General features: G+C 55.9%; 1 protein-coding gene across 1 annotated transcript in view; it reads left to right on the forward strand.

Annotated features, from left to right (window-relative positions):
• LOC142475938 (E3 ubiquitin-protein ligase RNF25-like) overlaps positions 1-27,293 on the forward strand; it is a gene marked incomplete at both ends in the record, with an annotated part of 55,592 nt that continues 28,299 nt past the window's right edge. The window contains 2 exons of the mRNA XM_075581602.1: positions 1-111; positions 9,258-9,325. Of these exons, the coding sequence (XP_075437717.1) occupies positions 1-111; positions 9,258-9,325 (179 nt within the window). The remainder of the gene's footprint in view (positions 112-9,257; positions 9,326-27,293) is intronic.

Genomic DNA, 27,293 nt, shown 5'->3' on the forward strand with positions numbered 1-27,293 from the left:
ATTGCTGTCTTCTACAGGTTTGTACTTAGTATCACTCTACATCCAGCAACTGGACATAACGTGGACACACAGTATGTCAGATTCACTCTGCAGCTCTTAATCCCACCACAGGTAACACAAATACGCCCTGTGCGCGCGCGCTGCCCGACGCCCCCTGTGCGCGCGCGCTGCCCGACGCCCCCTGTGCGCGCGCGCTGCCCGACGCCTCCTGCGCGCGCGCGCTGCCCGAGGCCCCCTGTCTGTGCCCGTACCTTGCGCCGTCTGTGCCTGTCGACCTCGGTGCCCGTGTGTGTCTGTGCCTGGTGCCCGTGTGTGTCTGTGCCTGGTGCCCGTGTGTGTCTGTGCCTGGTGCCCGTGTGTGTCTGTGCCTGGTGCCCGTGTGTGCCTGTGCCTGGTGCCCGTGTGTGTCTGTGCCTGGTGCCCGTGTGTGGCCTGTGTCTGGTGCCCGTGTGTGTCTGTGCCTGGTGCCCGTGTGTGTCTGTGCCTGGTGCCCGTGTGTGCCTGTGTCTGGTGCCCGTGTGTGTCTGTGTCTGGTGCCCGTGTGTGTCTGTGTCTGTGCCCGTGTGTGCCTGTGCCTGGTGCCCGTGTGTGCCTGGTGCCCGTGTGTGCCTGTGCCTGGTGCCCGTGTGTGTCTGTGCCTGGTGCCCGTGTGTGCCTGGTGCCCGTGTGTGTCTGTGCCTGGTGCCCGTGTGTGCCTGTGCCTGGTGCCCGTGTGTGCCTGGTGCCCGTGTGTGCCTGTGCCTGGTGCCCGTGTGTGCCTGTGCCTGGTGCCCCGTGTGTGCCTGGTGCCCGTGTGTGCCTGGTGCCCGTGTGTGTCTGTGCCTGGTGCCCGTGTGTGCCTGTGCCTGGTGCCCGTGTGTGCCTGTGCCTTTTGCCCGTGTGTGTCTGTGCCTGGTGCCCGTGTGTGCCTGTGCCTGGTGCCCGTGTGTGTCTGTGCCTGGTGCCCGTGTGTGTCTGTGCCTGTGCCCGTGTGTGTCTGTGTCTGGTGCCCGTGTGTGCCTGTGCCTGGTGCCCGTGTGTGCCTGGTGCCCGTGTGTGCCTGTGCCTGGTGCCCGTGTGTGTCTGTGCCTGGTGCCCGTGTGTGCCTGGTGCCCGTGTGTGTCTGTGCCTGGTGCCCGTGTGTGCCTGTGCCTGGTGCCCGTGTGTGCCTGGTGCCCGTGTGTGCCTGTGCCTGGTGCCCGTGTGTGCCTGTGCCTGGTGCCCGTGTGTGCCTGGTGCCCGTGTGTGCCTGGTGCCCGTGTGTGTCTGTGCCTGGTGCCCGTGTGTGCCTGTGCCTGGTGCCCGTGTGTGCCTGTGCCTGGTGCCCGTGTGTGCCTGTGCCTGGTGCCCGTGTGTGCCTGTGCCTGGTGCCCGTGTGTGCCTGTGCCTGGTGCCCGTGTGTGCCTGGTGCCCGTGTGTGCCTGGTGCCCGTGTGTGTCTGTGTCTGGTGCCCGTGTGTGCCTGTGCCTGGTGCCCGTGTGTGCCTGGTGCCCGTGTGTGCCTGTGCCTGGTGCCCGTGTGTGTCTGTGCCTGGTGCCCGTGTGTGCCTGGTGCCCGTGTGTGTCTGTGCCTGGTGCCCGTGTGTGCCTGTGCCTGGTGCCCGTGTGTGCCTGGTGCCCGTGTGTGCCTGTGCCTGGTGCCCGTGTGTGCCTGTGCCTGGTGCCCGTGTGTGCCTGGTGCCCGTGTGTGCCTGGTGCCCGTGTGTGTCTGTGCCTGGTGCCCGTGTGTGCCTGTGCCTGGTGCCCGTGTGTGCCTGTGCCTTTTGCCCGTGTGTGTCTGTGCCTGGTGCCCGTGTGTGCCTGTGCCTGGTGCCCGTGTGTGTCTGTGCCTGGTGCCCGTGTGTGTCTGTGCCTGTGCCCGTGTGTGTCTGTGTCTGGTGCCCGTGTGTGCCTGTGCCTGGTGCCCGTGTGTGCCTGGTGCCCGTGTGTGCCTGTGCCTGGTGCCCGTGTGTGTCTGTGCCTGGTGCCCGTGTGTGCCTGGTGCCCGTGTGTGTCTGTGCCTGGTGCCCGTGTGTGCCTGTGCCTGGTGCCCGTGTGTGCCTGGTGCCCGTGTGTGCCTGTGCCTGGTGCCCGTGTGTGCCTGTGCCTGGTGCCCGTGTGTGCCTGGTGCCCGTGTGTGCCTGGTGCCCGTGTGTGTCTGTGCCTGGTGCCCGTGTGTGCCTGTGCCTGGTGCCCGTGTGTGCCTGTGCCTGGTGCCCGTGTGTGCCTGGTGCCCGTGTGTGCCTGTGCCTGGTGCCCGTGTGTGCCTGTGCCTGGTGCCCGTGTGTGCCTGGTGCCCGTGTGTGCCTTTGCCTGGTGCCCGTGTGTGTCTGTGCCTGGTGCCCGTGTGTGTCTGTGCCTGGTGCCCGTGTGTGTCTGTGCCTGGTGCCCGTGTGTGCCTGTGCCTGGTGCCCATATGTGTGCATGGTGCCCGTGTGTGTCTGTGCCTGGTGCCCGTGTGTGCCTGTGCCTGGTGCCCGTGTGTGCCTGTGCCCGTGTGTGCCTGTGCCTGGTGCCCGTGTGTGCCTGGTGCCCGTGTGTGCCTGTGCCCGTGTGTGTCTGTGCCTGGTGCCCGTGTGTGTCTGTGCCTGGTGCCCGTGTGTGTCTGTGCCTGGTGCCCGTGTGTGTCTGTGCCTGGTGCCCGTGTGTGTCTGTGCCTGGTGCCCGTGTGTGCCTGGTGCCCGTGTGTGTCTGTGCCTGGTGCCCGTGTGTGCCTGTGCCTGGTGCCCGTGTGTGCCTGTGCCTGGTGCCCGTGTGTGCCTGGTGCCCGTGTGTGCCTGGTGCCCGTGTGTGCCTGGTGCCCGTGTGTGCCTGGTGCCCGTGTGTGCCTGGTGCCCGTGTGTGTCTGTGCCTGGTGCCCGTGTGTGTCTGTGCCTGGTGCCCGTGTGTGCCTGGTGCTCGTGTGTGTCTGTGCCTGGTGCCCGTGTTTGCCTGGTGCCCGTGTGTGCCTGGTGCCCGTGTGTGCCTGGTGCCCGTGTGTGTCTGTGCCTGGTGCCCGTGTGTGTCTGTGCCTGGTGCCCGTGTGTGTCTGTGCCTGGTGCCCGTGTGTGTCTGTGCCTGGTGCCCGTGTGTGCCTGGTGCCTGTGTGTGCCTGGTGCCCGTGTGTGTCTGTGCCTGGTGCCTGTGTGTGCCTGGTGCCCGTGTGTGTCTGTGCCTGGTGCCCGTGTGTGTCTGTGCCTGGTGCCCGTGTGTGCCTGGTGCCCGTGTGTGTCTGTGCCTGGTGCCCGTGTGTGCCTGGTGCCCGTGTGTGCCTGTGCCTGGTGCCCGTGTGTGCCTGTGCCTGGTGCCCGTGTGTGCCTGTGCCCGTGTGTGCCTGTGCCTGTGCCCGTGTGTGCCTGGTGCCCGTGTGTGTCTGTGCCTGGTGCCCGTGTGTGCCTGGTGCCCGTGTGTGTCTGTGCCTGGTGCCCGTGTGTGCCTGGTGCCCGTGTGTGCCTGTGCCTGGTGCCCGTGTGTGCCCGTGTGTGCCTGGTGCCCGTGTGTGCCTGGTGCCCGTGTGTGCCTGTGCCTGGTGCCCGTGTGTGCCTGTGCCTGGTGCCCGTGTGTGCCTGTGCCCGTGTGTGCCTGTGCCTGGTGCCCGTGTGTGCCTGTGCCCGTGTGTGTCTGTGCCTGGTGCCCGTGTGTGTCTGTGCCTGGTGCCCGTGTGTGTCTGTGCCTGGTGCCCGTCTGTGCCTGGTGCCCGTGTGTGCCTGGTGCCCGTGTGTGCCTGGTGCCCGTGTGTGCCTGGTGCCCGTGTGTGTCTGTGCCTGGTGCCCGTGTGTGCCTGTGCCTGGTGCCCGTGTGTGCCTGTGCCTGGTGCCCGTGTGTGCCTGTGCCGGGTGCCCGTGTGTGCCTGGTGCCCGTGTGTGCCTGGTGCCCGTGTGTGCCTGGTGCCCGTGTGTGCCTGGTGCCCGTGTGTGTCTGTGCCTGGTGCCCGTGTGTGTCTGTGCCTGGTGCCCGTGTGTGTCTGTGCCTGGTGCCCGTGTTTGCCTGGTGCCCGTGTGTGCCTGGTGCCAGTGTGTGCCTGTGTCTGGTGCCCGTGTGTGCCTGTGCCTGGTGCCCGTGTGTGTCTGTGCCTGGTGCCCGTGTGTGTCTGTGCCTGGTGCCCGTGTGTGTCTGTGCCTGGTGCCCGTGTGTGCCTGGTGCCTGTGTGTGCCTGGTGCCCGTGTGTGTCTGTGCCTGGTGCCTGTGTGTGCCTGGTGCCCGTGTGTGCCTGTGCCTGGTGCCCGTGTGTGCCTGTGCCTGGTGCCCGTGTGTGCCTGTGCCTGGTGCCCGTGTGTGTCTGTGCCTGGTGCCCGTGTGTGTCTGTGCCTGGTTCCCGTGTGTGCCTGTGCCCGTGTGTGCCTGTGCCTGGTGCCCGTGTGTGCCTGTGCCTGGTGCCCGTGTGTGCCTGTGCCTGGTGCCCGTGTGTGCCTGTGCCTGGTGCCCGTGTGTGCCTGTGCCTGGTGCCCGTGTGTGTCTGTGCCTGGTGCCCGTGTGTGCCTGTGCCTGGTGCCCGTGTGTGCCTGGTGCCCGTGTGTGCCTGGTGCCCGTGTGTGTATGTGCCTGGTGCCCGTGTGTGTCTGTGCCTGGTGCCCGTGTGTGTCTGTGCCTGTGCCCGTGTGTGCCTGTGCCTGGTGCCCGTGTGTGCCTTTGCCTGGTGCCCGTGTGTGCCTGTGCCTGGTGCCCGTGTGTGTCTGTGCCTGTGCCCGTGTGTGTATGTGCCTGGTGCCCGTGTGTGTCTGTGCCTGGTGCCCGTGTGTGCCTGGTGCCCGTGTGTGTCTGTGCCTGGTGCCCGTGTGTGCCTGGTGCCCGTGTGTGCCTGGTGCCCGTGTGTGCCTGGTGCCCGTGTGTGTCTGTGCCTGTGCCCGTGTGTGTCTGTGCCTGGTGCCCGTGTGTGCCTGGTGCCCGTGTGTGTCTGTGCCTGGTGCCCGTGTGTGTCTGTGCCTGGTGCCCGTGTGTGTCTGTGCCTGGTGCCCGTGTGTGTCTGTGCCTGGTGCCCGTGTGTGTCTGTGCCTGGTGCCCGTGTGTGTCCGAGCCTGTCGCCCTGAGTGCCCGTGTGTCCGAGCCTGTCGCCCTGAGTGCCCGTGTGTGCCCGAGCCTGTCGCCCTGAGTGCCCGTGTGCCCGAGCCTGTCCCACTGAGTGCCCGTGTGTGTCCGAGCCTGTCCCCCTGAGTGCCCGTGTGTGCCCGAGCCTGTCGCCCTGAGTGCCCGTGTGTGTCTGTGCCTGGTGCCCGTGTGTGTCTGTGCCTGGTGCCCGTGTGTGTCTGTGCCTGGTGCCCGTGTGTGTATGTGCCTGGTGCCCGTGTGTGTCTGTGCCTGGTGCCCGTGTGTGTCTGTGCCTGGTGCCCGTGTGTGCCTGTGCCTGGTGCCCGTGTGTGTCTGTGCCTGGTGCCCGTGTGTGTCTGTGCCTGGTTCCCGTGTGTGCCTGGTGCCCGTGTGTGTCTGTGCCTGGTGCCCGTGTGTGCCTGTGCCTGGTGCCCGTGTGTGTCTGTGCCTGGTGCCCGTGTGTGCCTGTGCCTGGTGCCCGTGTGTGCCTGTGCCTGGTGCCCGTGTGTGCCTGTGCCTGGTGCCCGTGTGTGTCTGTGCCTGGTGCCCGTGTGTGTCTGTGCCTGGTGCCCGTGTGTGCCTGTGCCTGGTGCCCGTGTGTGCCTGTGCCTGGTGCCCGTGTGTGCCTGTGCCTGGTGCCCGTGTGTGCCTGTGCCTGGTGCCCGTGTGTGCCTGTGCCTGGTGCCCGTGTGTGCCTGTGCCTGGTGCCCGTGTGTGCCTGTGCCTGTGCCCGTGTGTGTCTGTGCCTGGTGCCCGTGTGTGCCTGTGCCTGGTGCCCGTGTGTGCCTGGTGCCCGTGTGTGTCTGTGCCTGTGCCCGTGTGTGTATGTGCCTGGTGCCCGTGTGTGTCTGTGCCTGGTGCCCGTGTGTGTCTGTGCCTGGTGCCCGTGTGTGTCTGTGCCTGGTGCCCGTGTGTGTCTGTGCCTGGTGCCCGTGTTTGTCTGTGCCTGGTGCCCGTGTGTGCCTGGTGCCCGTGTGTGTCTGTGCCTGGTGCCAGTGTGTGTCTGTGCCTGGTGCCCGTGTGTGTCTGTGCCTGGTGCCCGTGTGTGTCTGTGCCTGGTGCCCGTGTGTGTCTGTGCCTGGTGCCCGTGTGTGTCCGTGCCTGTCACCCTGAGTGCCCGTGTGTGTCCGAGCCTGTCACCCTGAGTGCCCGTGTGTGCCCGAGCCTGTCACCCTGAGTGCCCGTGTGTGTCCGAGCCTGTCACCCTGAGTGCCCGTGTGTGTCCGAGCCTGTCACCCTGAGTGCCCGTGTGTGCCCGAGCCTGTCACCCTGAGTGCCCGTGTGTGCCCGAGCCTGTCACCCTGAGTGCCCGTGTGTGCCCGAGCCTGTCACCCTGAGTGCCCGTGTGTGCCCGAGCCTGTCACCCTGAGTGCCCGTGTGTGCCCGAGCCTGTCACCCTGAGTGCCCGTGTGTGCCCGAGCCTGTCACCCTGAGTGCCCGTGTGTGCCAGAGCCTGTCACCCTGAGTGCCCGTGTGTGCCCGAGCCTGTCACCCTGAGTGCCCGTGTGTGCCCGAGCCTGTCACCCTGAGTGCCCGTGTGTGCCCGAGCCTGTCACCCTGAGTGCCCGTGTGTGCCCGAGCCTGTCACCCTGTGTGCCCGTGTGTGTCCGAGCCTGTCGCCCTGAGTGCCCGTGTGTGCCCGAGCCTGTCACCCTGAGTGCCCGTGTGTGTCCGAGCCTGTCACCATGTGTGCCCGAGCCTGTCACCCTGTGTGCCCGTGTGTGTCCGAGCCTGTCGCCCTGAGTGCCCGTGTGTGCCCGAGCCTGTCACCCTGTGTGCCCGTGTGTGTCCGAGCCTGTCGCCCTGAGTGCCCGTGTGTGCCCGAGCCTGTCGCCCTGAGAGCACGTGTGTGTCCGAGCCTGTCGCCCTGAGTGCCCGTGTGTGTCCGTGCCTGTCGCCCTGAGTGCCCGTGTGTGTCCGAGCCTGTCGCCCTGAGTGCCCGTGTGTGTCCGAGCCTGTCCCCCTGAGTGCCCGTGTGTGCCCGAGCCTAGTGCCCGTGTGTGTCCGAGCCTGTCGCCCTGAGTGCCCGTGTGTGTCCGAGCCTGTCGCCCTGAGTGCCCGTGTGTGTCCGAGCCTGTCGCCCTGAGTGCCCGTGTGTGTCCGAGCCTGTCGCCCTGAGTGCCCGTGTGTGTCCGAGCCTGTCGCCCTGAGTGCCCGTGTGTGTCCGAGCCTGTCGCCCTGAGTGCCCGTGTGTGTCCGAGCCTGTCGCCCTGAGTGCCCGTGTGTGTCCGAGCCTGTCGCCCTGAGTGCCCGTGTGTGTCCGAGCCTGTCGCCCTGAGTGCCCGTGTGTGTCCGAGCCTGTCGCCCTGAGTGCCCGTGTGTGTCCGAGCCTGTCGCCCTGAGTGCCCGTGTGTGTCCGAGCCTGTCGCCCTGAGTGCCCGTGTGTGTCCGAGCCTGTCGCCCTGAGTGCCCGTGTGTGTCCGAGCCTGTCGCCCTGAGTGCCCGTGTGTGTCCGAGCCTGTCGCCCTGAGTGCCCGTGTGTGTCCGAGCCTGTCGCCCTGAGTGCCCGTGTGTGTCCGAGCCTGTCGCCCTGAGTGCCCGTGTGTGTCCGAGCCTGTCGCCCTGAGTGCCCGTGTGTGTCCGAGCCTGTCGCCCTGAGTGCCCGTGTGTGTCCGAGCCTGTCGCCCTGAGTGCCCGTGTGTGTCCGAGCCTGTCGCCCTGAGTGCCCGTGTGTGTCCGAGCCTGTCGCCCTGAGTGCCCGTGTGTGTCCGAGCCTGTCGCCCTGAGTGCCCGTGTGTGCCCGAGCCTGTCCCCCTGAGTGCCCGTGTGTGCCCGAGCCTGTCCCCCTGAGTGCCCGTGTGTGCCCGAGCCTGTCCCCCTGAGTGCCCGTGTGTGCCCGAGCCTGTCCCCCTGTGTGCCCGTGTGTGCCCGAGCCTGTCCCCCTGTGTGCCCGTGTGTGCCCGAGCCTGTCCCCCTGAGTGCCCGTGTGTCCGAGCCTGTCGCCCTGAGTGCCCGTGTGTCCGAGCCTGTCGCCCTGAGTGCCCGTGTGTGCCTGAGCCTGTCACCCTGAGTGCCCGTGTGTGCCCGAGCCTGTCACCGTGTGTGTCCGAGCCTGTCGCCCTGTGTGCCCGTGTGTGTCCGAGCCTGTCGCCCTGAGTGCCCGTGTGTGTCCGAGCCTGTCGCCCTGAGTGCCCGTGTGTGTCCGAGCCTGTCACCCTGAGTGCCCGTGTGTGTCCGAGCCTGTCACCCTGAGTGCCCGTGTGTGCCCGTGCCTGTCCCCCTGAGTGCCCGTGTGTGTCCGAGCCTGTCACCCTGAGTGCCCGTGTGTGCCCGAGCCTGTCACCCTGAGTGCCCGTGTGTGTCCGAGCCTGTCACCCTGAGTGCCCGTGTGTGCCCGAGCCTGTCACCCTGAGTGCCCGTGTGTGCCCGAGCCTGTCACCCTGAGTGCCCGTGTGTGCCCGAGCCTGTCACCCTGAGTGCCCGTGTGTGTCCGAGCCTGTCACCCTGAGTGCCCGTGTGTGCCCGAGCCTGTCGCCCTGAGTGCCCGTGTGTGTCCGAGCCTGTCGCCCTGAGTGCCCGTGTGTGTCCGAGCCTGTCGCCCTGAGTGCCCGTGTGTGTCCGAGCCTGTCACCTTGAGTGCCCGAGCCTGTCGCCCTGAGTGCCCGTGTGTGCCCGAGCCTGTCGCCCTGAGTGCCCGTGTGTGCCCGAGCCTGTCACCCTGAGTGCCCGTGTGTGCCCGAGCCTGTCACCCTGAGTGCCCGTGTGTGCCCGAGCCTGTCACCCTGAGTGCCCGTGTGTGTCCGAGCCTGTCACCCTGAGTGCCCGTGTGTGTCCGAGCCTGTCACCCTGAGTGCCCGTGTGTGCCCGAGCCTGTCACCCTGAGTGCCCGTGTGTGTCCGAGCCTGTGCCCGTGTGTGCCCGAGCCTGTCGCCCTGAGTGCCCGTGTGTCCGAGCCTGTCACCCTGAGTGCCCGAGCCTGTCGCCCTGAGTGCCCGTGTGTGCCCGAGCCTGTCACCGTGTGTGTCCGAGCCTGTCACCCTGAGTGCCCGTGTGTGTCCGAGCCTGTCACCCTGAGTGCCCGTGTGTGCCCGAGCCTGTCACCCTGAGTGCCCGTGTGTGTCCATGCCTGTCACCCTGAGTGCCCGTGTGTGTCCGAGCCTGTCGCCCTGAGTGCCCGTGTGTGTCCGAGCCTGTCGCCCTGTGTGCCCGTGTGTGCCCGTGCCTGTCACCGTGTGTGCCCGTGCCTGTCACCCTGGGTGCCCGTGTGTGTCCGAGCCTGTCGCCCTGTGTGCCCGTGTGTGCCTGAGCCTGTCGCCCTTAGAAGTTATACTAAGAATTTGTGCTCTCATTTTGCAGTATCCGGCGGAAGCCCCAGAGATCAGCGTGAGAAACCCCCGGGGCCTGTGTGACGAGCAGATACTTAGGTGAGACATACTACCCCTCATACTTCTGTTATTCTTTACACCCAGAAATCGAAAATAATACTCCAGCAGTTACACAGCCCAGCACTGTTACTCTACCTGACTTTAATACATCTTATATACCCAGAACTGAGCATGTAGCACTGATACTCCTCTGGTACTTCTTACTGATACCATTTAATACACACCATTACTCAATATACTGTATATCACACCTGTTTTTTCACTCCCCATGTCCTGCGGCTCCCCCTCCCATCTCCAGGCTCTGGAGTATTAGCAGTACTCTGCTCGCTCTCTCCCTTGCAGTATTAGCAACGAGTATTAGCAAAGAGTTTTTACTCTTTGATAAAGTCCCATGTCGGGATGAAATGCGTCGGAGTTCTTATCTGTGATGTCCAGCATTCTTTCCTAATAAAGCTGATTTTATACTCCAGAAGCGTTAATACAAGGAAGTAGTGACCATTCATCACTTTTATATTTTTTAGCATTACTCTGCTCGCTCTCTCCCCTGCAGTATTAGCATTACTCTGCTCGCTCTCTCCCTTGCAGTATTAGCAGTACTCTGCTCGCTCTCTCCCTTGCAGTATTAGCAGTGCTCTGCTCGCTCTCTCCCTTGCAGTATTAGCAGTACTCTGCTCGCTCTCTCCCCTGCAGTACTCTGCTCGCTCTCTCCCCTGCAGTATTAGTATTACTCTGCTCGCTCTCTCCCTTGCAGTATTAGCATTACTCTGCTCACTCTCTCCCTTGCAGTATTAGCAGTACTCTGCTCGCTCTCTCCCTTGCAGTATTACTCTGCTCGCTCTCTCCCTTGCAGTATTAGCATTACTCTGCTCGCTCTCTCCCTTGCAGTATTAGCAGTACTCTGCTCGCTCTCTCCCTTCCAGTATTAGCATTACTCTGCTCGCTCTCTCCCTTGCAGTATTAGCAGTACTTTGCTCGCTCTCTCCCTTGCAGTATTAGCATTACTCTGCTCGCTCTCTCCCTTGCAGTATTAGCAGTACTCTGCTCGCTCTCTCCCTTGCAGTATTAGCATTACTCTTCTCGCTCTCTCCCTTGCAGTATTAGCATTACTCTGCTCGCTCTCTCCCTTGCAGTATTAGCATTACTCTGCTCGCTCTCTCCCTTGCAGTATTAGCATTACTCTGCTCTCTCTCTCATTTGCAGTATTAGCAGTACTCTGCTCGCTCTCTCCCTTGCAGTACTCTGCTCGCTCTCTCCCTTGCAGTACTCTGCTCGCTCTCTCCCTTGCAGTACTCTGCTCGCTCTCTCCCTTGCAGTATTAGCAGTACTCTGCTCGCTCTCTCCCCTGCAGTATTAGCAGTACTCTGCTCGCTCTCTCCCCTGCAGTGTTAGCAGTACTCTGCTCGCTCTCTCCCCTGCAGTATTAGCAGTACTCTGCTCGCTCTCTCCCCTGCAGTGTTAGCAGTACTCTGCTCGCTCTCTCCCTTGCAGTACTCTGCTCGCTCTCTCCCTTGCAGTATTAGCAGTACTCTGCTCGCTCTCTCCCTTGCAGTATTAGCAGTACTCTGCTCGCTCTCTCCCTTGCAGTATTAGCAGTACTCTGCTCGCTCTCTCCCTTGCAGTATTAGCAGTACTCTGCTCGCTCTCTCCCTTGCAGTATTAGCAGCACTCTGCTCGCTATCTCCCTTGCAGTATTAGCAGTACTCTGCTCGCTCTCTCCCTTGCAGTATTAGCAGTACTCTGCTCGCGCTCTCCCTTGCAGTATTAGCAGTACTCTGCTCGCTCTCTCCCTTGCATTATTAGCATTACTCTGCTCGCTCTCACCCTTGCAGTACTCTGCTCGCTCTCTCCCTTGCAGTATTAGTATTACTCTGCTCGCTCTCTCCCTTGCAGTATTAGCAGTACTCTGCTCGCTCTCTCCCTTGCAGTATTAGCAGTACTCTGCTCGCTCTCTCCCTTGCAGTATTAGCATTACTCTGCTCGCTCTCTCCCCTGCAGTATTAGCATTACTCTGCTCGCTCTCTCCCTTGCAGTATTAGCAGTACTCTGCTCGCTCTCTCCCTTGCAGTATTAGCAGTACTCTGCTCGCTCTCTCCCTTGCAGTATTAGCAGTACTCTGCTCGCTCTCTCCCTTGCAGTATTAGCATTACTCTGCTCGCTCTCTCCCTTGCAGTATTAGCAGTACTCTGCTCGCTCTCTCCCTTGCAGTATTAGCAGTACTCTGCTCGCTCTCTCCCCTGCAGTATTAGCATTACTCTGCTCGCTCTCTCCCTTGCAGTATTAGCAGTACTCTGCTCGCTCTCTCCCTTGCAGTATTAGCAGCACTCTGCTCGCTCTCACCCTTGCAGTACTCTGCTCGCTCTCTCCCTTGCAGTATTAGTATTACTCTGCTCGCTCTCTCCCCTGCAGTATTAGCAGTACTCTGCTCGCTCTCTCCCTTGCAGTATTAGCAGTACTCTGCTCGCTCTCTCCCTTGCAATATTAGCATTACTCTGGTCGCTCTCTCCCTTGCAGTACTCTGCTCGCTCTCTCCCTTGCAGTATTAGTATTACTCTGCTCGCTCGCTCTCTCCCCTGCAGTATTAGCAGTACTCTGCTCACTCTCTCCCTTGCAGTATTAGCAGAACTCTGCTCGCTCTCTCCCTTGCAGTATTACCAGTACTCTGCTCGCTCTCTCCCTTGCAGTATTAGCATTACTCTGCTCGCTCTCTCCCTTGCAGTATTAGCAGTACTCTGCTCGCTCTCTCCCTTGCAGTATTAGCAGTACTCTGCTCGCTCTCTCCCTTGCTGTATTAGCAGTACTCTTCTCGTTGTCTCCCTTGTAGTATTAGCAGTACTCTGCTCGCTCTCTCCCTTGTAGTATTAGCAGTACTCTGCTCGCTCTCTCCCCTGCAGTATTAGCAGTACTCTGCTCGCTCTCTCCCCTGCAGTATTAGCAGTACTCTGCTCGCTCTCTCCCTTGCAGTACTCTGCTCGCTCTCTCCCTTGCAGTATTAGCAGTACTCTGCTCGCTCTCTCCCTTGCAGTATTAGCAGTACTCTGCTCGCTCTCTCCCTTGCAGTATTAGTATTACTCTGCTCGCTCTCTCCCTTGCAGTATTAGCAGTACTCTGCTCGCTCTCTCCCTTGCTTGCAGTATTAGCAGTACTCTGCTCGCTCTCTCCCCTGCAGTATTAGCATTACTCTGCTCGCTCTCTCCCTTGCAGTATTAGCAGTACTCTGCTCGCTCTCTCCCTTGCAGTATTAGCAGTACTCTGCTCGCTCTCTCCCTTGCAGTATTAGCAGTACTCTGCTCGCTCTCTCCCTTGTAGTATTAGCAGTACTCTGCTCGCTCTCTCCCTTGTAGTATTAGCAGTACTCTGCTCGCTCTCTCCCCTGCAGTATTAGCAGTACTCTGCTCGCTCTCTGCCCTGCAGTGTTAGCAGTACTTTGCTCGCTCTCTCCCTTGCAGTACTCTGCTCGCTCTCTCCCTTGCAGTATTAGCAGTACTCTGCGCTCTCTCCCTTGCAGTATTAGTAGTACTCTGCGCTCTCTCCCTTGCAGTATTAGTAGTACTCTGCTCGCTCTCTCCCTTGCAGTATTAGCATTACTCTGCTCGCTCTCTCCCTTGCAGTATTAGTAGTACTCTGCTCTCTCTCCCTTGCAGTATTAGCAGTACTCTGCGCTCTCTCCCTTGCAGTATTAGCAGTACTCTGCGCTCTCTCCCTTGCAGTATTAGCAGTACTCTGCTCTCTCTCCCTTGCAGTATTAGCAGTACTCTGCTCTCTCTCTCCCTTGCAGTATTAGCAGTTCTCTGCTCTCTCTCCCTTGCAGTATTAGCAGTACTCTGCTCGCTCTCTCCCTTGCAGTATTAGCAGTACTCTGCTCGCTCTCTCCCTTGCAGTATTAGCATTACTCTGCTCGCTCTCTCCCTTGCAGTATTAGCAGTACTCTGCTCGCTCTCTCCCTTGCAGTATTAGCAGTACTCTGCTCTCTCTCCCTTGCAGTATTAGCAGTACTCTGCTCGCTCTCCCTTGCAGTATTAGCAGTACTCTGCTCTCTCTCCCTTGCAGTATTAGCAGTACTCTGCTCTCTCTCCCTTGCAGTATTAGCAGTACTCTGCTCGCTCTCCCTTGCAGTATTAGCAGTACTCTGCTCTCTCTCCCTTGCAGTATTAGCAGTACTCTGCTCGCTCTCTCCCTTGCAGTATTAGTAGTACTCTGCGCTCTTCTCCCTTGCAGTATTAGCAGTACTCTGCTCTCTCTCCCTTGCAGTATTAGCAGTACTCTGCTCTCTCTCCCTTGCAGTATTAGTAGTACTCTGCTCTCTCTCCCTTGCAGTATTAGCAGTACTCTGCTCTCTCTCCCTTGCAGTATTAGCAGTACTCTGCTCGCTCTCTCCCTTGCAGTATTAGCAGTACTCTGCTCGCTCTCTCCCTTGCAGTATTAGTAGTACTCTGCTCGCTCTCTCCCTTGCAGTATTAGCAGTACTCTGCTCGCTCTCTCCCTTGCAGTATTAGCAGTACTCTGCTCTCTCTCCCTTGCAGTATTAGCAGTACTCTGCTCGCTCTCTGCCTTGCAGTATTAGCAGTACTTTGCTCTCTCTCCCTTGCAGTATTAGCAGTACTCTGCTCGCTCTCTCCCTTGCAGTATTAGTAGTACTCTGCTCGCTCTCTCCCTTGCAGTATTAGCAGTACCCTGCTCTCTCTCCCTTTCAGTATTAGCAGTACCCTGCTCTCTCTCCCTTGCAGTATTAGCAGTACTCTGCGCTCTCTCCCTTGCAGTATTAGTAGTACTCTGCTCTCTCTCCCTTGCAGTATTAGCAGTACTCTGCTCGCTCTCTCCCTTGCAGTATTAGCAGTACTCTGTGCTCTCTCCCTTGCAGTATTAGTAGTACTCTGCTCTCTCTCCCTTGCAGTATTAGCAGTACTCTGCTCGCTCTCACCCTTGCAGTACTCTGCTCGCTCTCTCCCTTGCAGTATTAGTATTACTCTGCTCGCTCTCTCCCCTGCAGTATTAGCAGTACTCTGCTCACTCTCTCCCTTGCAGTATTAGCATTACTCTGCTCGCTCTCTCCCTTGCAGTATTAGCAGTACTCTGCTCGCTCTCTCCCTTGCAGTATTACCAGTACTCTGCTCGCTCTCTCCCTTGCAGTATTAGCATTACTCTGCTCGCTCTCTCCCTTGCAGTATTAGCAGTACTCTGCTCGCTCTCTCCCTTGCAGTATTAGCAGTACTCTGCTCGCGCTCTCCCTTGCTGTATTAGCAGTACTCTTCTCGTTGTCTCCCTTGTAGTATTAGCAGTACTCTGCTCGCTCTCTCCCTTGTAGTATTAGCAGTACTCTGCTCGCTCTCTCCCCTGCAGTATTAGCAGTACTCTGCTCGCTCTCTCCCCTGCAGTATTAGCAGTACTCTGCTCGCTCTCTCCCTTGCAGTACTCTGCTCGCTCTCTCCCTTGTAGTATTAGCAGTACTCTGCTCGCTCTCTCCCTTGCAGTATTAGCAGTACTCTGCTCGCTCTCTCCCTTGCAGTATTAGTATTACTCTGCTCGCTCTCTCCCTTGCAGTATTAGCAGTACTCTGCTCGCTCTCTCCCTTGCTTGCAGTATTAGCAGTACTCTGCTCGCTCTCTCCCCTGCAGTATTAGCATTACTCTGCTCGCTCTCTCCCTTGCAGTATTAGCAGTACTCTGCTCGCTCTCTCCCTTGCAGTATTAGCAGTACTCTGCTCGCTCTCTCCCTTGCAGTATTAGCAGTACTCTGCTCGCTCTCTCCCTTGTAGTATTAGCAGTACTCTGCTCGCTCTCTCCCTTGTAGTATTAGCAGTACTCTGCTCGCTCTCTCCCCTGCAGTATTAGCAGTACTCTGCTCGCTCTCTGCCCTGCAGTGTTAGCAGTACTCTGCTCGCTCTCTCCCTTGCAGTACTCTGCTCGCTCTCTCCCTTGCAGTATTAGCAGTACTCTGCGCTCTCTCCCTTGCAGTATTAGTAGTACTCTGCACTCTCTCCCTTGCAGTATTAGTAGTACTCTGCGCTCTCTCCCTTGCAGTATTAGTAGTACTCTGCGCTCTCTCCCTTGCAGTATTAGCAGTACTCTGCTCGCTCTCTCCCTTGCAGTATTAGTATTACTCTGCTCGCTCTCTCCCTTGCAGTATTAGTAGTACTCTGCTCGCTCTCTCCCTTGCAGTATTAGCAGTACTCTGCTCGCTCTCTCCCTTGCAGTACTAGTAGTACTCTGCTCTCTCCCTTGCAGTATTAGCAGTACTCTGCTCGCTCTCCCTTGCAGTATTAGCAGTACTCTGCTCTCTCTCCCTTGCAGTATTAGCAGTACTCTGCTCGCTCTCCCTTGCAGTATTAGCAGTACTCTGCTCTCTCTCCCTTGCAGTATTAGCAGTACTCTGCTCGCTCTCTCCCTTGCAGTATTAGTAGTACTCTGCTCCCTCTCCCTTGCAGTATTAGCAGTACTCTGCTCTCTCTCCCTTGCAGTATTAGCAGTACTCTGCTCTCTCTCCCTTGCAGTATTAGCAGTACTCTGCTCTCTCTCCCTTGCAGTATTAGCAGTACTCTGCTCGCTCTCTGCCTTGCAGTATTAGCAGTACTTTGCTCTCTCTCCCTTGCAGTATTAGCAGTACTCTGCTCGCTCTCTCCCTTGCAGTATTAGTAGTACTCTGCTCGCTCTCTCCCTTGCAGTATTAGCAGTACTCTGCTCTCTCTCCCTTGCAGTATTAGCAGTACTCTGCTCTCTCCCTTGCAGTATTAGCAGTACTCTGCTCGCTCTCTCCCTTGCTGTATTAGCAATACCCTGCTCTCTCTCCCTTGCAGTATTAGCAGTACTCTGCTCTCTCTCCCTTGCAGTATTAGCAGTACCCTGCTCTCTCTCCCTTGCAGTATTAGCAGTACCCTGCTCTCTCTCCCTTGCAGTATTAGCAGTACTCTGCGCTCTCTCCCTTGCAGTATTAGTAGTACTCTGCTCTCTCTCCCTTGCAGTATTAGCAGTACTCTGCTCGCTCTCTCCCTTGCAGTATTAGCAGTACTCTGCGCTCTCTCCCTTGCAGTATTAGTAGTACTCTGCTCGCTCTCTCCCTTGCAGTATTAGTAGTACTCTGCTCGCTCTCTCCCTTGCAGTATTAGCAGTACCCTGCTCTCTCTCCCTTGCAGTATTAGCAGTACTCTGCTCTCTCTCCCTTGCAGTATTAGCAGTACCCTGCTCTCTCTCCCTTGCAGTATTAGCAGTACCCTGCGCTCTCTCCCTTGCAGTATTAGCAGTACTCTGCGCTCTCTCCCTTGCAGTATTAGTAGTACTCTGCGCTCTCTCCCTTGCTGTATTAGTAGTACTCTGCTCGCTCTCTCCCTTGCAGTATTAGCAGTACCCTGCTCTCTCTCCCTTGCAGTATTAGCAGTACTCTGCTCTCTCTCCCTTGCAGTATTAGCAGTACTCTGCTCTCTCTCCCTTGCAGTATTAGCAGTACTCTGCTCTCTCTCCCTTGCAGTATTAGCAGTACCCTGCTCTCTCTCCCTTGCAGTATTAGCAGTACTCTGCTCTCTCTCCCTTGCAGTATTAGCAGTACCCTGCTCTCTCTCCCTAGCAGTATTAGCAGTACCCTGCGCTCTCTCCCTTGCAGTATTAGCAGTACTCTGCGCTCTCTCCCTTGCAGTATTAGTAGTACTCTGCGCTCTCTCCCTTGCAGTATTAGTAGTACTCTGCTCGCTCTCTCCCTTGCAGTATTAGCAGTACCCTGCTCTCTCTCCCTTGCAGTATTAGTAGTACTCTGCTCTCTCTCCCTTGCAGTATTAGTAGTACTCTGCTCTCTCTCCCTTGCAGTATTAGCAGTACTCTGCTCTCTCTCCCTTGCAGTATTAGCAGTACCCTGCTCTCTCTCCCTTGCAGTATTAGTAGTACTCTGCTCTCTCTCCCTTGCAGTATTAGCATTACTCTTCTCTCTCTCCCTTGCAGTATTAACAGTACTCTGCTCTCTCTCCCTTGCAGTATTAGCAGTACTCTGCTCTCTCTCCCTTGCAGTATTAGCAGTGCTTTGCTCTCTCTCCCTTGCAGTATTAGCAGTACCCTGCTCTCTCTCCCTTGCAGTATTAGTAGTACTCTGCTCGCTCTCTCCCTTGCAGTATTAGCAGTACCCTGCTCTCTCTCCCTTGCAGTATTAGTAGTACTCTGCTCGCTCTCTCCCTTGCAGTATTAGCAGTACTCTGCTCGCTCTCTCCCTTGCAGTATTAGCATTACTCTGCTCGCTCTCTCCCCTGCAGTATTAGCATTACTCTGCTCGCTCTCTCCCCTGCAGTATTAGCAGTACTCTGCTCGCTCTCTCCCTTGCAGTATTAGCAGTACTCTGCTCGCTCTCTCCCTTGCAGTATTAGCATTACTCTGCTCGCTCTCTCCCTTGCAGTATTAGCAGTACTCTGCTCGCTCTCTCCCTTGCAGTATTAGCAGTACTCTGCTTGCGCTCTCCCTTGCAATATTAGCATTACTCTGCTCGCTCTCTCCCTTGCAGTATTAGTATTACTCTGCTCGCTCTCTCCCCTGCAGTATTAGCAGTACTCTGCTCGCTCTCCCTTGCAGTATTAGCAGTACTCTGCTCGCTCTTTCCCTTGCAGTATTAGCAGTACTCTGCTCGCTCTCTCCCTCCAGTATTACCAGTACTCTGCTCGCGCTCTCCCTTGCAGTATTAGCATTACTCTGCTCGCTCTCTCCCTTGCAGTATTAGCAGTACTCTGCTCGCTCTCTCCCTTGCAGTATTAGCAGTACTCTGCTCGCTCTCTCCCTTGCTGTATTAGCAGTACTCTGCTCGCTGTCTCCCTTGTAGTATTAGCAGTACTCTGCTCGCTCTCTCCCTTGTAGTATTAGCAGTACTCTGCTCGCTCTCTCCCCTGCAGTATTAGCAGTACTCTGCTCTCTCTCCCTTGCAGTATTAGCAGTGCTTTGCTCTCTCTCCCTTGCAGTATTAGCAGTACTCTGCTCTCTCTCCCTTGCAGTATTAGCAGTACTCTGCTCTCTCTCCCTTGCAGTATTAGCATTACTCTTCTCTCTCTCCCTTGCAGTATTAACAGTACTCTGCTCTCTCTCCCTTGCAGTATTAGCATTACTCTTCTCTCTCTCCCTTGCAGTATTAACAGTACTCTGCTCTCTCTCCCTTGCAGTATTAGCAGTACTCTGCTCTCTCTCCCTTGCAGTATTAGCAGTGCTTTGCTCTCTCTCCCTTGCAGTATTAGCAGTACCCTGCTCTCTCTCCCTTGCAGTATTAGTAGTACTCTGCTCGCTCTCTCCCTTGCAGTATTAGCAGTACCCTGCTCTCTCTCCCTTGCAGTATTAGTAGTACTCTGCTCGCTCTCTCCCTTGCAGTATTAGCAGTACTCTGCTCGCTCTCTCCCTTGCAGTATTAGCATTACTCTGCTCGCTCTCTCCCCTGCAGTATTAGCATTACTCTGCTCGCTCTCTCCCCTGCAGTATTAGCAGTACTCTGCTCGCTCTCTCCCTTGCAGTATTAGCAGTACTCTGCTCGCTCTCTCCCTTGCAGTATTAGCATTACTCTGCTCGCTCTCTCCCTTGCAGTATTAGCAGTACTCTGCTCGCTCTCTCCCTTGCAGTATTAGCAGTACTCTGCTTGCGCTCTCCCTTGCAATATTAGCATTACTCTGCTCGCTCTCTCCCTTGCAGTATTAGTATTACTCTGCTCGCTCTCTCCCCTGCAGTATTAGCAGTACTCTGCTCGCTCTCCCTTGCAGTATTAGCAGTACTCTGCTCGCTCTTTCCCTTGCAGTATTAGCAGTACTCTGCTCGCTCTCTCCCTCCAGTATTACCAGTACTCTGCTCGCGCTCTCCCTTGCAGTATTAGCATTACTCTGCTCGCTCTCTCCCTTGCAGTATTAGCAGTACTCTGCTCGCTCTCTCCCTTGCAGTATTAGCAGTACTCTGCTCGCTCTCTCCCTTGCTGTATTAGCAGTACTCTGCTCGCTGTCTCCCTTGTAGTATTAGCAGTACTCTGCTCGCTCTCTCCCTTGTAGTATTAGCAGTACTCTGCTCGCTCTCTCCCCTGCAGTATTAGCAGTACTCTGCTCGCTCTCTCCCCTGCAGTATTAGCAGTACTCTGCTCGCTCTCTCCCTTGCAGTACTCTGCTCGCTTTCTCCCTTGTAGTATTAGCAGTACTCTGCTCGCTCTCTCCCTTGCAGTAATAGCAGTACTCTGCTCGCTCTCTCCCTTGCAGTATTAGTATTACTCTGCTCGCTCTCTCCCTTGCAGTATTAGCAGTACTCTGCTCGCTCTCTCCCTTGCTTGCAGTATTAGCAGTACTCTGCTCGCTCTCTCCCCTGCAGTGTTAGCAGTACTTTGCTCGCTCTCTCCCTTGCAGTAATAGTATTACTCTGCTCGCTCTCTCCCCTGCAGTATTAGCAGTACTCTGCTCGCTCTCCCTTGCAGTATTAGCAGTACTCTGCTCGCTCTTTCCCTTGCAGTATTAGCAGTACTCTGCTCGCTCTCTCCCTCCAGTATTACCAGTACTCTGCTCGCGCTCTCCCTTGCAGTATTAGCATTACTCTGCTCGCTCTCTCCCTTGCAGTATTAGCAGTACTCTGCTCGCTCTCTCCCTTGCAGTATTAGCAGTACTCTGCTCGCTCTCTCCCTTGCTGTATTAGCAGTACTCTGCTCGCTGTCTCCCTTGTAGTATTAGCAGTACTCTGCTCGCTCTCTCCCTTGTAGTATTAGCAGTACTCTGCTCGCTCTCTCCCCTGCAGTATTAGCAGTACTCTGCTCGCTCTCTCCCCTGCAGTATTAGCAGTACTCTGCTCGCTCTCTCCCTTGCAGTACTCTGCTCGCTCTCTCCCTTGTAGTATTAGCAGTACTCTGCTCGCTCTCTCCCTTGCAGTATTAGCAGTACTCTGCTCGCTCTCTCCCTTGCAGTATTAGTATTACTCTACTCGCTCTCTCCCTTGCAGTATTAGCAGTACTCTGCTCGCTCTCTCCCTTGCTTGCAGTATTAGCAGTACTCTGCTCGCTCTCTCCCCTGCAGTGTTAGCAGTACTCTGCTCGCTCTCTCCCTTGCAGTACTCTGCTCGCTCTCTCCCTTACAGTATTAGCAGTACTCTGCGCTCTCTCCCTTGCAGTATTAGTAGTACTCTGCACTCTCTCCCTTGCAGTATTAGTAGTACTCTGCTCGCTCTCTCCCTTGCAGTATTAGCATTACTCTGCTCGCTCTCTCCCTTGCAGTATTAGTAGTACTCTGCTCTTTCTCCCTTGCAGTATTAGCAGAACTCTGCTCGCTCTCTCCCTTGCAGTATTAGCAGTACTCTGCGCTCTCTCCCTTGCAGTATTAGCAGTACTCTGCGCTCTCTCCCTTGCAGTATTAGCAGTACTCTGCTCTCTCTCCCTTGCAGTATTAGCAGCACTCTGCTCTCTCTCCCTTGCAGTATTAGCAGTTCTCTGCTCTCTCTCCCTTGCAGTATTAGCAGTACTCTGCTCGCTCTCTCCCTTGCAGTACTAGTAGTACTCTGCTCTCTCTCCCTTGCAGTATTAGCAGTACTCTGCTCGCTCTCCCTTGCAGTATTAGCAGTACTCTGCTCTCTCTCCCTTGCAGTATTAGCAGTACCCTGCTCTCTCTCCCTTGCAGTATTAGCAGTACCCTGCTCTCTCTCCCTTGCAGTATTAGCAGTACCCTGCTCTCTCCCTTGCAGTATTAGCAGTACCCTGCGCTCTCTCCCTTGCAGTATTAGCAGTACTCTGCGCTCTCTCCCTTGCAGTATTAGTAGTACTCTGCGCTCTCTCCCTTGCAGTATTAGTAGTACTCTGCTCGCTCTCTCCCTTGCAGTATTAGCAGTACCCTGCTCTCTCTCCCTTGCAGTATTAGTAGTACTCTGCTCTCTCCCTTGCAGTATTAGCAGTACTCTGCTCTCTCTCCCTTGCAGTATTAGCAGTACCCTGCTCTCTCTCCCTTGCAGTATTAGTAGTACTCTGCTCTCTCTCCCTTGCAGTATTAGCAGTACTCTGCTCTCTCTCCCTTGCAGTATTAACAGTACTCTGCTCTCTCTCCCTTGCAGTATTAGCAGTACTCTGCTCTCTCTCCCTTGCAGTATTAGCAGTGCTTTGCTCTCTCTCCCTTGCAGTATTAGCAGTACCCTGCTCTCTCTCCCTTGCAGTATTAGTAGTACTCTGCTCGCTCTCTCCCTTGCAGTATTAGCAGTACCCTGCTCTCTCTCCCTTGCAGTATTAGTAGTACTCTGCTCGCTCTCTCCCTTGCAGTATTAGCAGTACTCTGCTCGCTCTCTCCCTTGCAGTATTAGCATTACTCTGCTCGCTCTCTCCCCTGCAGTATTAGCATTACTCTGCTCGCTCTCTCCCCTGCAGTATTAGCATTACTCTGCTCGCTCTCTCCCCTGCAGTATTAGCAGTACTCTGCTCGCTCTCTCCCTTGCAGTATTAGCAGTACTCTGCTCGCTCTCTCCCTTGCAGTATTAGCATTACTCTGCTCGCTCTCTCCCTTGCAGTATTAGCAGTACTCTGCTCGCTCTCTCCCTTGCAGTATTAGCAGTACTCTGCTTGCGCTCTCCCTTGCAATATTAGCATTACTCTGCTCGCTCTCTCCCTTGCAGTACTCTGCTCGCTCTCTCCCTTGCAGTATTAGTATTACTCTGCTCGCTCTCTCCCCTGCAGTATTAGCAGTACTCTGCTCGCTCTCCCTTGCAGTATTAGCAGTACTCTGCTCGCTCTTTCCCTTGCAGTATTAGCAGTACTCTGCTCGCTCTCTCCCTCCAGTATTACCAGTACTCTGCTTGCTCTCTCCCTTGCAGTATTAGCATTACTCTGCTCGCTCTCTCCCTTGCAGTATTAGCAGTACTCTGCTCGCTCTCTCCCTTGCAGTATTAGCAGTACTCTGCTCGCTCTCTCCCTTGCTGTATTAGCAGTACTCTGCTCGCTGTCTCCCTTGTAGTATTAGCAGTACTCTGCTCGCTCTCTCCCTTGTAGTATTAGCAGTACTCTGCTCGCTCTCTCCCCTGCAGTATTAGCAGTACTCTGCTCGCTCTCTCCCCTGCAGTATTCGCAGTACTCTGCTCGCTCTCTCCCTTGCAGTACTCTGCTCGCTCTCTCCCTTGTAGTATTAGCAGTACTCTGCTCGCTCTCTCCCTTGCAGTATTAGCAGTACTCTGCTCGCTCTCTCCCTTGCAGTATTAGTATTACTCTGCTCGCTCTCTCCCTTGCAGTATTAGCAGTACTCTGCTCGCTCTCTCCCTTGCTTGCAGTATTAGCAGTACTCTGCTCGCTCTCTCCCCTGCAGTATTAGCATTACTCTGCTCGCTCTCTCCCTTGCAGTATTAGCAGTACTCTGCTCGCTCTCTCCCTTGCAGTATTAGCAGTACTCTGCTCGCTCTCTCCCTTGCAGTATTAGCAGTACTCTGCTCGCTCTCTCCCTTGTAGTATTAGCAGTACTCTGCTCGCTCTCTCCCTTGTAGTATTAGCAGTACTCTGCTCGCTCTCTCCCCTGCAGTATTAGCAGTACTCTGCTCGCTCTCTCCCCTGCAGTGTTAGCAGTACTTTGCTCGCTCTCTCCCTTGCAGTACTCTGCTCGCTCTCTCCCTCTCTCCCTTACAGTGTTAGCAGTACTCTGCGCTCTCTCCCTTGCGGTATTAGTAGTACTCTGCACTCTCTCCCTTGCAGTATTAGTAGTACTCTGCTCGCTCTCTCCCTTGCAGTATTAGCATTACTCTGCTCGCTCTCTCCCTTGCAGTATTAGTAGTACTCTGCTCTCTCTCCCTTGCAGTATTAGCAGTACTCTGCTCGCTCTCTCCCTTGCAGTATTAGCAGTACTCTGCGCTCTCTCCCTTGCAGTATTAGCAGTACTCTGCGCTCTCTCCCTTGCAGTATTAGCAGTACTCTGCTCTCTCTCCCTTGCAGTATTAGCAGTACTCTGCTCTCTCTCCCTTGCAGTATTAGCAGTACTCTGCTCTCTCTCCCTTGCAGTATTAGCAGTTCTCTGCTCTCTCTCCCTTGCAGTATTAGCAGTACTCTGCTCGCTCTCTCCCTTGCAGTACTAGTAGTACTCTGCTCTCTCTCCCTTGCAGTATTAGCAGTACTCTGCTCGCTCTCCCTTGCAGTATTAGCAGTACTCTGCTCTCTCTCCCTTGCAGTATTAGCAGTACTCTGCTCGCTCTCCCTTGCAGTATTAGCAGTACTCTGCTCGCTCTCCCTTGCAGTATTAGCAGTACTCTGCTCGCTCTCTCCCTTGCAGTATTAGTAGTACTCTGCGCGCTTCTCCCTTGCAGTATTAGCAGTACTCTGCTCGCTCTCCCTTGCAGTATTAGCAGTACTCTGCTCGCTCTCTCCCTTGCTGTATTAGCAGTACTCTGCTCTCTCTCCCTTGCAGTATTAGCAGTACTCTGCTCGCTCTCTCCCTTGCAGTATTAGCAGTACTCTGCTCGCTCTCTCCCTTGCAGTATTAGTAGTACTCTGCTCCCTCTCCCTTGCAGTATTAGCAGTACTCTGCTCTCTCTCCCTTGCAGTATTAGCAGTACTCTGCTCTCTCTCCCTTGCAGTATTAGCAGTACTCTGCTCTCTCTCCCTTGCAGTATTAGCAGTACTCTGCTCGCTCTCTCCCTTGCAGTATTAGTAGTACTCTGCGCGCTTCTCCCTTGCAGTATTAGCAGTACTCTGCTCTCTCTCCCTTGCAGTATTAGCAGTACTCTGCTCGCTCTCTCCCTTGCAGTATTAGCAGTACTTTGCTCTCTCTCCCTTGCAGTATTAGCAGTACTCTGCTCGCTCTCTCCCTTGCAGTATTAGTAGTACTCTGCTCGCTCTCTCCCTTGCAGTATTAGCAGTACTCTGCTCTCTCTCCCTTGCAGTATTAGCAGTACCCTGCTCTCTCTCCCTTGCAGTATTAGCAGTACCCTGCTCTCTCTCCCTTGCAGTATTAACAGTACTCTGCGCTCTCTCCCTTGCAGTATTAGTAGTACTCTGCTCTCTCTCCCTTGCAGTATTAGCAGTACTCTGCTCGCTCTCTCCCTTGCAGTATTAGCAGTACTCTGCGCTCTCTCCCTTGCAGTATTAGTAGTACTCTGCGCTCTCTCCCTTGCAGTATTAGTAGTACTCTGCGCTCTCTCCCTTGCAGTATTAGTAGTACTCTGCTCGCTCTCTCCCTTGCAGTATTAGCAGTACCCTGCTCTCTCTCCCTTGCAGTATTAGCAGTACTCTGCTCTCTCTCCCTTGCAGTATTAGCAGTACCCTGCTCTCTCTCCCTTGCAGTATTAGCAGTACCCTGCGCTCTCTCCCTTGCAGTATTAGCAGTACTCTGCGCTCTCTCCCTTGCAGTATTAGTAGTACTCTGCGCTCTCTCCCTTGCAGTATTAGTAGTACTCTGCTCGCTCTCTCCCTTGCAGTATTAGCAGTACCCTGCTCTCTCTCCCTTGCAGTATTAGCAGTACTCTGCTCTCTCTCCCTTGCAGTATTAGCAGTACTCTGCTCTCTCTCCCTTGCAGTATTAGCAGTACTCTGCTCTCTCTCCCTTGCAGTATTAGCAGTACCCTGCTCTCTCTCCCTTGCAGTATTAGCAGTACTCTGCTCTCTCTCCCTTGCAGTATTAGCAGTACTCTGCTCTCTCTCCCTTGCAGTATTAGCAGTACCCTGCTCTCTCTCCCTTGCAGTATTAGCAGTATTCTGCTCTCTCTCCCTTGCAGTATTAGCAGTACCCTGCTCTCTCTCCCTTGCAGTATTAGCAGTACCCTGCGCTCTCTCCCTTGCAGTATTAGCAGTACTCTGCTCGCTCTCTCCCTTGCAGTATTAGCAGTACTCTGCTCGCTCTCTCCCTTGCAGTATTAGTAGTACTCTGCTCCCTCTCCCTTGCAGTATTAGCAGTACTCTGCTCTCTCTCCCTTGCAGTATTAGCAGTACTCTGCTCTCTCTCCCTTGCAGTATTAGCAGTACTCTGCTCTCTCTCCCTTGCAGTATTAGCAGTACTCTGCTCGCTCTCTCCCTTGCAGTATTAGTAGTACTCTGCGCGCTTCTCCCTTGCAGTATTAGCAGTACTCTGCTCTCTCTCCCTTGCAGTATTAGCAGTACTCTGCTCGCTCTCTCCCTTGCAGTATTAGCAGTACTTTGCTCTCTCTCCCTTGCAGTATTAGCAGTACTCTGCTCGCTCTCTCCCTTGCAGTATTAGTAGTACTCTGCTCGCTCTCTCCCTTGCAGTATTAGCAGTACTCTGCTCTCTCTCCCTTGCAGTATTAGCAGTACCCTGCTCTCTCTCCCTTGCAGTATTAGCAGTACCCTGCTCTCTCTCCCTTGCAGTATTAACAGTACTCTGCGCTCTCTCCCTTGCAGTATTAGTAGTACTCTGCTCTCTCTCCCTTGCAGTATTAGCAGTACTCTGCTCGCTCTCTCCCTTGCAGTATTAGCAGTACTCTGCGCTCTCTCCCTTGCAGTATTAGTAGTACTCTGCGCTCTCTCCCTTGCAGTATTAGTAGTACTCTGCGCTCTCTCCCTTGCAGTATTAGTAGTACTCTGCTCGCTCTCTCCCTTGCAGTATTAGCAGTACCCTGCTCTCTCTCCCTTGCAGTATTAGCAGTACTCTGCTCTCTCTCCCTTGCAGTATTAGCAGTACCCTGCTCTCTCTCCCTTGCAGTATTAGCAGTACCCTGCGCTCTCTCCCTTGCAGTATTAGCAGTACTCTGCTCTCTCTCCCTTGCAGTATTAGTAGTACTCTGCGCTCTCTCCCTTGCAGTATTAGTAGTACTCTGCTCGCTCTCTCCCTTGCAGTATTAGCAGTACCCTGCTCTCTCTCCCTTGCAGTATTAGCAGTACTCTGCTCTCTCTCCCTTGCAGTATTAGCAGTACTCTGCTCTCTCTCCCTTGCAGTATTAGCAGTACTCTGCTCTCTCTCCCTTGCAGTATTAGCAGTACCCTGCTCTCTCTCCCTTGCAGTATTAGCAGTACTCTGCTCTCTCTCCCTTGCAGTATTAGCAGTACTCTGCTCTCTCTCCCTTGCAGTATTAGCAGTACCCTGCTCTCTCTCCCTTGCAGTATTAGCAGTACTCTGCTCTCTCTCCCTTGCAGTATTAGCAGTACCCTGCTCTCTCTCCCTTGCAGTATTAGCAGTACCCTGCGCTCTCTCCCTTGCAGTATTAGCAGTACTCTGCGCTCTCTCCCTTGCAGTATTAGTAGTACTCTGCGCTCTCTCCCTTGCAGTATTAGTAGTACTCTGCTCGCGCTCTCCCTTGCAGTATTAGCAGTACCCTGCTCTCTCTCCCTTGCAGTATTAGTAGTACTCTGCTCTCTCTCCCTTGCAGTATTAGCAGTACTCTGCTCTCTCTCCCTTGCAGTATTAGCAGTACCCTGCTCTCTCTCCCTTGCAGTATTAGTAGTACTCTGCTCTCTCTCCCTTGCAGTATTAGCAGTACTCTGCTCTCTCTCCCTTGCAGTATTAGCAGTACTCTGCTCTCTCTCCCTTGCAGTATTAGCAGTACTCTGCTCTCTCTCCCTTGCAGTATTAGCAGTGCTTTGCTCTCTCTCCCTTGCAGTATTAGCAGTGCTTTGCTCTCTCTCCCTTGCAGTATTAGCAGTACCCTGCTCTCTCTCCCTTGCAGTATTAGTAGTACTCTGCTCGCTCTCTCCCTTGCAGTATTAGCAGTACCCTGCTCTCTCTCCCTTGCAGTATTAGTAGTACTCTGCTCTCTCTCCCTTGCAGTATTAGTAGTACTCTGCTCTCTCTCCCTTGCAGTATTAGCAGTACTCTGCTCGCTCTCTCCCTTGCAGTATTAGCAGTACCCTGCTCTCTCTCCCTTGCAGTATTAGTAGTACTCTGCTCTCTCTCCCTTGCAGTATTAGTAGTACTCTGCTCTCTCTCCCTTGCAGTATTAGCAGTACTCTGCTCGCTCTCTCCCTTGCAGTATTAGCAGTACCCTGCTCTCTCTCCCTTGCAGTATTAGTAGTACTCTGCTCTCTCTCCCTTGCAGTATTAGCAGTACTCTGCTCTCTCTCCCTTGCAGTATTAGCAGTACCCTGCTCTCTCTCCCTTGCAGTATTAGTAGTACCCTGCTCTCTCTCCCTTGCAGTA

This window comes from Ascaphus truei, unplaced genomic scaffold (genome assembly GCF_040206685.1).
Source record: "Ascaphus truei isolate aAscTru1 unplaced genomic scaffold, aAscTru1.hap1 HAP1_SCAFFOLD_1440, whole genome shotgun sequence".
Taxonomy (NCBI): Eukaryota; Metazoa; Chordata; class Amphibia; order Anura; family Ascaphidae; genus Ascaphus; species Ascaphus truei.